The sequence below is a fragment of the Crocuta crocuta genome, unplaced genomic scaffold (genome assembly GCF_008692635.1).
Source record: "Crocuta crocuta isolate KB4526 unplaced genomic scaffold, BGI_CrCroc_1.0 scaffold243, whole genome shotgun sequence".
NCBI classification, from domain to species: Eukaryota; Metazoa; Chordata; class Mammalia; order Carnivora; family Hyaenidae; genus Crocuta; species Crocuta crocuta.
In genome coordinates this window covers 1849444-1860134 of record NW_027529596.1, presented here as the reverse complement: position 1 = coordinate 1860134, position 10691 = coordinate 1849444, and the positions used below count along the sequence as shown (strand labels likewise).

General features: G+C 53.9%; 1 protein-coding gene and 1 long non-coding RNA gene across 3 annotated transcripts in view; one reads left to right on the top strand and one right to left on the bottom strand.

Moving 5' to 3' along the window:
• The window catches only part of MPZL1 (myelin protein zero like 1), a 60589-nt gene extending 59307 nt beyond the window's left edge, over positions 1–1282 (top strand). For both annotated transcript variants that reach the window (XM_077761788.1, XM_077761789.1), the window contains exon 6: positions 682–1282. In XM_077761788.1, the coding sequence (XP_077617914.1) occupies positions 682–789 (108 nt within the window). In that variant the 3' untranslated portion in view covers positions 790–1282. The remainder of the gene's footprint in view (positions 1–681) is intronic.
• Positions 1283–6534: 5252 nt separating this feature from the next.
• Positions 6535–10674, bottom strand: LOC144229704 (uncharacterized). The gene is made up of 2 exons (XR_013334563.1): positions 10638–10674; positions 6535–9042 (listed from the first exon to the last, which is right to left on the bottom strand). It is a non-coding gene; the product is annotated as an uncharacterized LOC144229704 (long non-coding RNA).
• Positions 10675–10691: the final 17 nt, after the last annotated feature.

Here is a 10691-nt window from a genome sequence, read left to right as displayed (position 1 = left end):
CGGCGACCCCAGCCTCTGCTGAGACCTCCTCCCCAGGAGTCCCCCCCCGCCCCCGACCCCCGGCAGCCCACACGCGTCCGTCAGGGCTTTCTTTACATCACGGCTTCTTGGGTTACTGTTTTCAAACAGGATAAAGAGTCACCTGATCTTCACCATCAGAGCAGCAGTACTTGTATTGGTTATGATAGGATCAGACTGAAAGGGTCACACTCTAAGTGCCTACGTGGCGGAGTCGTGAGATGCCTTTGCAGAGTGTACAAAGTGACCAGTTCCAATTGTCCCTGACTTTGCTGGCATCCCACACGCTGGTGTCCTGCGTGCGACATTCTGAGGCTCACGGTGTCAGTGGGTCTTGGGTCGGCACAGGTCCCCGTCTTTGTCCTTAAAACTCTGACCCTCGTTCCAAGGGTGGAGGAAGCCTGTGACAGGTACTAAGATGAGGGTAATTGCTGAGGAGCGTTACCTCGTGTAGAAATTCCCAGATACGCAGCCAGACCGAATGAGGTGACCCCTCTGCACACCAGCGTTCGCCGTCACCAGAGCAGAGCCAACCTTGTGAAAAAGCCAGTCAGTCCCAGACTGACTTTCACTCCTTCAGAAGAAGGAGCCCCTTAATCTGGAACCTGCCCTGGAAGGGGCCGCCCGTTTTCCCAGACCCCTGACTGTCCTTGTCTTCCCCAGGGCCCGGTCATCTATGCGCAGTTAGACCACTCTGGCGGACATCACAGTGACAAGATTAACAGGTCAGAGTCTGTGGTGTACGCACACATCCGCAAGAACACAGCCTGAGCGAGAAGCAGACGCAGACCGGACTCTTGTGCAGAAAATGTAGCCCGTGACCACGTGTGACCTTGGAGACCTGGGCAAGGACGAGCACACGTGTGTCCACGGAGGAAGAGATGTGGATGGATGATGCGCAGAACTATTCTATTTAATCCCACGCAGGGGCCAGTGTTGCATGATGAGATGCTATGATTCGACGTGTGTATCAATGGTCTTGCCGTTTTGTGCTTCCTTTCAGGGTCATTTACGGTTGAGCAAAGTCACAAACCCATTCCTGTCACTGTCCTTTAGATGTGGAGGTAGTGGATCCTTGTATTCTAGTAGACGTGGCCCTTTGGTCTAAGGGCTTAACCAGTCTTAGCTTTTATCGTGGTTGGGGAGCGGGGGTGCTAACGCCGGAAGCACCCGGAAGCGCGTCCCGGTGGCCTCTACCCAGTGTCCACACCACCTGTCAGGCTGTCTGCCGAGCTCTGCCACTTAAACACAGTTGGAAAATTTTTTTTGGTGTTTTTCTCTCTGAAATACAGGGCGGGTTTTTTGTTTTGTTGTTTTCTTTTTTTTTTGTTTTTTTTTTTTTTTTTTTTTTGTGGGAGCCAGGAGAGCTCCCGCTGGAGTTAGCTCCAGAAGAAAAGAACAAATACTCTAAATAATATTAACTATGCCTTCAAGATCCTACCTTACCTTAGATGAAGTTAAATTCATGTCTCCCCAGATAACCATGCCTGCAGCTCCCAAGGCAGCACTTTCTCCAATGGTACTGATTAGGTCTTGCTGGATTGAAGAAAGTAGAGGTTATGATTCATTTGGATATTAAACAGCATGCCAGGGATTAGGATTAGAGGCTGAATTCATTATAATAGTATGATTTTCCACTCTTTCNCAGGGGGGGGTTTTTTTTTTTTTTTTTTTTTTTTTTTTTTTTTTTTTTTTTTTTTTTTCTTTATGTGCGGGAGACGGACTTTAACGTCACACCCTTCACCGTATCTGTTTGTGGACCTGCCGGCACAAGACTAGCAGAGGATGAAGGCCAAGGTCACTTCTTTCTAGGCACTTTCAGATCAATGCCATGTATATAATTGAAGTAGAAAGCGCCTCGCTTGAGGAGTTCGATACCATTTGGAGACTAAAAGGTACCTCTTACATTCTTTGCCAGAGGCCTTCCTGCCTGAATAAGGGTCCCCAAACAGCTGCGGGGGGGGTCTCGCTTCCTTGTAAACAGGCCCAGATGGGCTCATGGGAAAGCCAGCCTGCAGCACCCCCAGAGCTCGCTCGCTCTCTGGGGAATCCTCTTTATAAAAGCTTCCGTCATGATTCTGGGAAGAGGCAACGTCAGTCAGGGCTCAGCTCGGTAATAGCCTCACCAGCCTCACCGTGACTTCGGAAGTTCAGGATAGTCTAGGTTTTTCAGATCAGCAGGCAGGACCGTTAGCACTCTTCTTTCAGAAACCTCTTCTCTTTCCTGTTTTGGGGGTTTTGGAGGTTTGTTTTTTTCTTTTTGTCTTTACTTTTTTTTCCCCCACTTTCCTATTACACGGAATTGAGAAGCAATGAGATGAGGAAAAATCTAGACAATTTGGATACCCTTTCCAATAACTCCTTTTCTTCCACTGACTACCCCCACCCCATGTCAAGCCTATGAGTTTTTTATCTTTTGCTGGGAATGCAAAGCATGGTGGAGATCATCAAACACTTATATGGTCCTTCCCCCTTTTTCTAGATTATTTGGTTTTAATGGAATATTTTTTCCCCATCAAAATAATGTGAGAGCCCAGTTAGGGGACGAATACTGACTAGCGACCACAGAACACGTGTGAGGACGGCTGGGTTTTCTCCCCTTCAGCTGGAGGGCGCTACGAGCTGCTTTGCCTCCCTGCCTTCTGTCACCTTTGCTTGGGAATTCGAAGCTGAGTTTTAAGGACCCCCCCAGCCAGCCAGGGATGCAGAGGGTTCCCCGAGACATTGCTGCCAACCGGCCCACTTTTCCCTTGCCTCCTAGAACTTTCCTGCATCCATTGGTAGAGCTGAAGGAGCCTTTAGAAGATGTGTGCCTGTGTGTGCGCACATGCACGCACGTGTTGGGGAGGGTGGGTAACTTCAAGCAAGTTACCGATATTCTTGCTAAACCTTTCCCACCGTGAAAATCCATGACCAGGACTGGTTTGAAGGCAGAAAGAACACAAATTGTCGAGAGACCAAGCGTGTGCTTTTCCATGTGCAATGTTTCCTTAAGGCCGCTTTTCACAGAGCAAAGGGCCGCTCTCCTTCTTCTGCGCAGGTCTAGGAAGAAAGTATACATTCCGAAGTCACCTACAGCAGGCGTCCTGATTTCCGTCCCTTCCTTGCTGGGACCCTGTGCTTGTGAGGCTGCTACCCAGAACCCGCCCTGCGCCCCTGACACACCCCCCCAGGGCCCCCACCCCCACCCAGGAGGACACCTCGGGCTGACAGCGGGCGCACGGTGGCGGACAGCCCCCCACCACACCGCAGCGCCCCCCGCTGCCCACCGGGTCCGTGGGGCAGGCTTGTCTGAAGGAAACTGCTGGAAACTTGGGTGGAGCACCTCGGGGGCGGGGCTTTTCCTAACCTCCTGGGATTTGGGGGGCCTTCCTCTTATGAGCTGGTGCTCCTGGGCCTGGCCACACAGGACAGCAGTGGGGTTGCTTTCACCATCCGAGCTGCCTTTTCCATGTCTAATTACTGGCAGAATGAGACCTTTTAAAGTCACACTTTTCTGTAGGGGACCACCTGGGAGGGATTCCAAGTGCAAACTCCAGACCACCTGTAGTTCTTCAATGGCAATGTATCCAGCTAGGGGAAAACCGTCAAGTTCATTATTATTTTTTGTTTTCTCCTTTCTTAATTGTTGTACTTCTGTGAATATTTTAATACATCTTTTTCAATTACTGAATTGTGTCATGTGTTCATTTTTAACCAAGTAGAAAAAGAGGGAAGAGCCTTTTCACTCTGGCCACCACTGGCCTCCTTTACTCTTCAGAAACATCGGACGTGTGCGGCCCCAGGCCCTTTGCCTGCCATTCCCCTCTCCGCCTGGAGCATGTTCTGCACCTGTGTGTACTGGTGGGCGCCAGGGTGGCTCAATGGAGCGTCTGACTTCGGCTCAGGTCATCATCTCACGGTTCGTGAGTTCCAGCCCCGCAGCGGGCTCTGTGGTGACGGCTCGGAGCCTGGAGCTGCTTCTGAGTCTGTGTCTCCCTCGCTCCCTGCCCCTCCCCCACTCACGCTCCGGCTCTCGAAAATAAACATTTTTTAAAAAGTTTTGTAAATGTTCCCTGGTTAGATGGTGGTGGTTATTCCTTCAGCAAGGACTGAGAAGCGCCCCGCGCCAGGCAGCGTGCCAAGATTAGGAAATAAAACCAACAAGGCAAAGCTCCTCAAGGACTTGCACACAGTGGGAGCGACGGGACGTCACAGAAATAACTAACAGCTACTAAGGACTTGCTGCGTGCCAGGGCCTCTGCATCTCTTCCTCCGCATGGCACTGTGAGTGTGCGCTGCTTGTACTAACCGCAAACCCAGTTTTAGAAAGACCATGTCATGCTTAGGGCATAGGACCTGCCCAAGGTCACTGGCTAACAAGATCCAGGGAGGCAGGGGGGCCTGGGCCCGTCGGAGCCCACGCCCTGTTCTTACACTGCGCCCCTGGCACCGCTCACCAGAAACAGAAAAAGGGGGAAAAAAGGACCTCTTCCTTACCCCAGCGCGTGTGCGGGGTGCCTGAGCCCGTCAGGGGTGAGGTGAGGGGGGTGGGTGTGCAGCTGATGGAGACACAGAGGCCCAGCGGCCTTCACCTCTGTTCAGAGGACAACACAGGGACAGCCTGCTGAGGGCGGCGGCGCCACTGGCTTCCAGCGATGTAGTAACAGGGCAGATGCCCATGGCAGCGGCTCCGGGCCCATGGCAGCGGCTCCCGGCCCAGGGCAGAGGCTCCGGCCCAGGGCGGCGGAGGACCCCAGGGCGGCGGGGGCTCCGGCCTCACCCCTCCTTCCCAGCTGACACGGCCCTCAGCGCCCGCGGGCGGCTAAACTGAAACCTGCGAGTTTCCTGCGGCTCGTGGGTTCCTCCCGGGGGGGAACTGAGTCCTGCGGTCGCGCAGGGACCCTGCCAACCGAACAGTCCCTTCCCGGCGGCTGCTGTGGCCACTATTTAGGGGGGAATCTCAGACTCTATCTTAGCCCCTAACCGCTGACGGCTCCCTCCTGGCCCTTCTGGGTGATTCCAGGGCCAAGCAGCTTGGACGTGGGAACCAGAGACCTCCTCCTCCCAAGGGGCCGAGGAAGCCGTGGGAGGAGGGAAGTGGCGTCTGTGGCGCTGGCGGAGGGAAGTGACACCTGTCTTACCGCGGTTCCCGCCCTGCGTGCTTTCCTGCGTATTCGAGGTTTTGTTATAAAGAATTTCAAACAGGCACAAAAGGGAACAGTAGAACCCACTTCTGTACATCCATCCTCAGCGACTGCTGCATCTGCCCCTTTTTGTTTCTTCCCCTTTTCTGAATGATCTTAAATCCCAAAACAGCGCAGCTCACCCCTACACACCTTGATGGGCATCTTATAAAAATATGCACATTTATGCGTATATAAGTTCGAGCCCCGCACTGGGCTTCCAGTGGGTGGTGCGAAGCCTGTTTGAGGTTCTCCAACTTCTCTCTCTGCCCTTTCCCTGCTCGTGTCCTTTCTCCCTCCCTTCCCTCACAAAATAAATTTAAAAAAAAATGTACATTTTGTTACACAACCATAATATCTTGTCACATTTAACAGACACATTTATTTTTTTAATTTTAATTTTATTTTAGAGAAATGAGACTGTGAAAGAGGAAGACACAGAGAGAGAGAGAGAGAGAGAGAGAGAGAGAATCTGAAGCAGGCTTCATGCTCAGAATGGAGCTTAACATGGGGCTAAGTCTCACTACCATGAGACCATGACCTGAGCCACAATCAAGAGGCCCCAGGGGCCCCCAGAAGCAGTTTTTATTTTTATTATTTGGCTTTTAATTTATTCCAGAAACAGTTTTTAAAAAACACATTTAAGGGGTGCTGGGTGGCTCAGTCAACGGTTAAGCAGCCGACTTTGGCTCAGGTCATGATCTCGTGGTCTGTGGGTTCAAGCCCTGCGTCGGGCTCTGTGCTGACAGCTCGGAACCTGGTGCTGCTTCGGGATCTGTGTCTCCCTCTCTCTCTGCCCCTCCCCTGCTCGTTCTCTTGCTGTCTCTCAAAAATAAACAAACATTAGGGGCGCCTGGGTGGCTCAGTCAGTTCAGCGTCTGACTTCAGCTCAGGTCATTGATCTCTTGGTTCATGGGTTCGAACCCGCATTGGGCTCTGTGCTGACAGCTCAGAGCCTGGAGCTGCTTCCGATTCTGTGTCTCCCTCTCTCTCTGACCCTACCCTGCTCACGCTGTCTCTCTCTCTCTCTCAGAAATAAAACCTTTAAAATTTTGTTTTAAATAAACATAAAAAAATAAATAATAAAAATAAAAACACATTTAAGCAATTCCTTGATGTCATCTAACACTCAAATTTCTCCTTCTCTTAAAAATGGCATTTTAACAATAGTTTCGTCAAGTCAGGGTCCAGATGAGGTTCCAGAAGGATGCCTGTTTCAGAGACAGACAAGATCCTAGGAGGCTGCAGTTCACTCCCCTCAGCTTGCATCAGACAGGCTTCCGTGTGAGGAGGGAAGGAGCCAAGCCATTAGCCCTTAACACCCACGCGAACTTCTCTTGGCTAGATGCGCTGTATTTAAATTTTTTTTAATGTTTATTTACTTTTCAGAGAAAGAGACAGAGTGTGGGCAGGGGAGGGGCAGACACAGAATCTGAAGCAGCTCCAGGCTGCGAGCCGTCAGCACAGAGCCCGACGCGGGGCTCGAACCCATGGACCGTGAGACCATGCCCTGAACTGAAGTCGGACGCTCCACTGAGCCGCCCAGGCGCGCATGTGCTGTATGTTAAACCATCTCTGCCTCTGTGGAGGTTAGGCTGCCTCTAGTTGTCTGGTTTCTGTGCGTCCCAGGGGTGCTGTGACTGTCACGGCGCTGATGAACTAGTGAAGACGAAGGGCGCAGGTAGGTCCTCTGCAGCGGGCGCCGCCGTGCAGGGAAGGCCCATCCTGCGGGCCCCTGGGCACCTGGAAGCCGGATCTGATGTCCGGGGGAGCCGCTGGGGGCCCCTCCCCGTTCACTCGGGGCTGGGAACCACGAGGGGCGGGAGCCCAGCCCCAGGAAGGAAGCCGAGTGTTCGAGCCCCCAGAAGGGCTGTGGCTGCCAGCTTCCCTTTCTTCCCGCAAACAGGATGTTGAGCCATTGTCCCTTCTCGGCTCCATCTGGGCTGGACTGTCTGTCCCTTCGCAGGGCCCGGGCTGCGGTGCTCGGGGTTCTTTTTTTTTCCCCCTTAATCTGTACAGCTGGGAAGAGGAAGTCTGGCAGGTTTAATGTTCCCACATCTGCCTTGGCGCCCGCGCTCTGGTGCCGTGTGCCCGACACGTTTGGGCTCAGTGACCGTGTCCCCAAATCGCTGCTCTGCCAGGGGCCTGGGGGCCAGGCAAAGCCAAGGTCGGCTTGCGCAGGTCCGAGGTTTGCCTTCTGGATACGGACTCCAAGGACACTGAGTTTTGACTCTGGATCCATTCTTGGTTCTTTCTCCGCCTTGGAATAATCATTTTTTGTTTTTAATTGCAGAGTTTCTTTCAATGAGATAAAAGAAACATACATTTTTAATTTTCTTGAGGGGACTCTCTTCGAATGCACAACAGGCCCAGAGGAGCGAGGAACGTTTTACAAAGCCCTGCGCTTGCTCTTGGCTGGGCCGGCGGAACCCCAGAGGGGTTGTTTCGAACATGTCTGGACGCGTCTATCTGAGTCAAAGCCCCGGCCTTTGCTCTGTGTAAGCAATTCTCAAAGATAGTTGCTCTGCCAGGGGGAGAAGGGTTTCTGAAAAGCCTGCTCAACGATTTTCGTCCCAAGGAATGTGAAATGTCTGCGGGCCACACGGCCCCTGGTGGCCCGCACGGTGGCCCCGAGCCCGGCCCCAGGGCTCAAGCTTGTGGAACAACACTGCACCCCGGAACGGAGCTGGCAAGGCAGAGGGCACAGCACGAATCCCTCTGACGCGGGACAGACACCTCCGGACACGCCAGGCTCTCGGAGAGGAAGCGGAGCTAATGACTTACTGTTGGCTAAGTGAGGTTGTGCAAGAGAGGAGAAAGCCCATGGGAGAGAAGGAAACAGGAGGCTCACACCTCGCTGGAAATAAGTGGCCGCCTTCCATGGCCTCTCTTAAAAACAAAAAACAAAAAACAAAACAAAAGTACCATGAAAGTGAAAGATTTGCATTCCTGGGGTGAGTTTTGTCTATTTCAATTCATTTCAAGCTTTTAGATCCTGGCTCTTCCAGAACTACCTTCCACGCCGCCTCCTCCCTGCCAGCAGGGCATGCATTAAAGTCATTGCAAAATGCAAGGCAAGCCCCTCCCGTGGAGGCCAAGGGATGATGTGAAGGATAGCGTTACAAAGTGGCCTGGCCAGTGGATGCCCGGGCGTTGGACCAACATCAAATCCGCTGCTAAGCACTAGTCTGGCAATCCTGGAATCGCATTAATTGGAGAAATACATATTGATGCGAGGTTTGGGCTGGCGAGCCCGATACATTTTCTCTTGTATATTAATAACTCCCCTCTGATGAAAGCTGGGATCGTTCTTTGCTACAGAAATGTCCCAGTTTGATGTTTGATGGTTCTGCTTAGGCATTTTCAGGTCAATGACATGACCGCGCCGTCCTATATGGCGGCCAGTGGCCGCATGGCCATTTCCATTTACACGATGTAAGATGAAATCGAATTTAAAATCCAGATCCACGGTCACAGTAACCACACCTCAAGTGCTCACATGTGGGACCGGACAGTATGGGGGCGGCGCAGAGCGAGAACGTGCCTTCATCACAGACAGTTCTGCTGGACATGCCGGGGTGGACGGGGGGGCAGTCCTTCGGCTGGCGGTGCGCACGTGCTCACAACAGACTGGTGAGGCCATTCCAGCTGGAGAGAACAGCCCAGGGGTGGGGGGAGAGGGGGGAGGCCAGCGTGATTTGGCGCAACACTGGATGCGGCGGGGAGCCAGGCCTTGAAAGCCACGCAGTCCAGGCTAAGAAACTGGGATGTGGTCCTGAAGGCAAACGGGGTTTCGCGCAGGGGACAGAGCAGGAGCCGACAGGGCAGCGCGGGTCAGCAAGCTCAGCTCCAGCTGGATCTGAAACCGCAAGAGGAGTCGCTTACGTGGGTGTCGCTGAGCTCGGTCACAGAAGACCCACTGGGTCTTCAGCAGCAGTGGGAACGGGACGGTCAGGAGGGCCCCGGGGGGTCAGGGAGAATGTGAAAGGGCCTTAGCAAACACAGAGACTGGCAAGGGCTGGAGGGGGACTCGGGGTGAGCAGTGACCTGCGCCCCGACCAGATGGGAAGCTGGGTCAGGGGCCCGGGCGGAGCGAGAGGGGTGCCGTGATAGTCCCTCCGCCAGCACTGGCAAGACTCGAGTGCTCGGCGCTTCCCAGGTCCCAGTGCACGGGCTGCTCCTACGAATCTGTAACTTCTGAGCGTCCTCCTTGAGAAGCCCGTCTCGGAGACAGAGGATCTCTAACGTCCAGTATCTCCCAAGTCAAAGACCTCATCTCTGTGTCCCCTGCCCCTTCTCTCCTGCGGACCATCCTAAATGCGGGCTCGCCACACCCACCCCTCCCAGGCTGCCTGTGGGCCCAGCTGGCTTCCAACCCGTTCTCCACCCGCGGGTGGTCTTTCTAAAACAGAATGGGGTCCACCGTCCTCAGGGAAGTCGGTGCCTGCTGCACNTACCACCCCCCCCACCCCGCCCCCGCCTCAGTGGAGCTCCGCTGAGACCACGTGGGAGGACCATGGCCTCCCAAACCTCTCCAGCACGGAGTAGCACATCCCAACCTGGAAAGTCCTATTTCTTCTTCCAGAGAGAAACTTCTAGAGCCATGTTAGGATGCGTGCCCCCCCCCCCTTTTGTTCTCCCACAAGCCCTATGTGGTCGCTTCACAACTCTGCATTTGATAATTGCTTGGTTATTCCTTCTGCGGAATTCTGAGTGCCTTTCCTGAATTAACTCCCACCCTTATAGAGTGGATGGTATTAAACCCCCACTTTAAAACAACAGAGCTGGGGCGCGGGCGGCGGGGGGAGGGCGGTTNCGGGGGTCCGAGCCGGGCAGTGGGCTTGGCGCTGACGCGGGGCCTGCTTGGGGTTCTCTCTGTGTGTCTCTAACCCTCCCCTCTGAGCACTCTCTGCCTCTACCCCAAAAAATAAACTTAAAAAACACATAGTTAAAAAAAAAAGTAAAACAAGGGAACTGACGCGAAGCTAGCGACTGGCCGCGTGGAGAGCCGGCCCCGGGGCCCGTGTCGCCCGCGTCGGCCTGTGACCCCGACACGGCCGGGCCAGGCGGTGACGCGCCGCCACCCGGGAGCTACATCCGGGCCCGGAGACACGGACGCCACAGGACCCAATGAAGACGGTACCGACTTCCACGGCTCTGGGCTCGAGCCCCGCGTCGCGCCCTGTGCCGGCGGCTCGGAGCCTGGAGCTGCTCCGGATTCTGTCCCCCTCTCTCTCTGCCCCTCCCCCGCTCGCGCTTGGTCTCTCCCAAAAATAAACAAACCCTAAGAAATTTTTAAGAAAAAAAAAATGTCAACACACTCATCAATTTGCAGGGTGGAGGAGTCTTCAAAGGCTCACGTTTAAAAATAATAACCCAGGCTAGATATCACTTCCCCTTTCCTCTCGGTTCCTGAAGCCGCTTCCCCTAAAAAGAATCCTGAGCCGAACCTACTGCGTGTCCAGCAGCGCGTCCGCAGGGCGGGGGCGGCAGCCGCGGAAGCGGAAG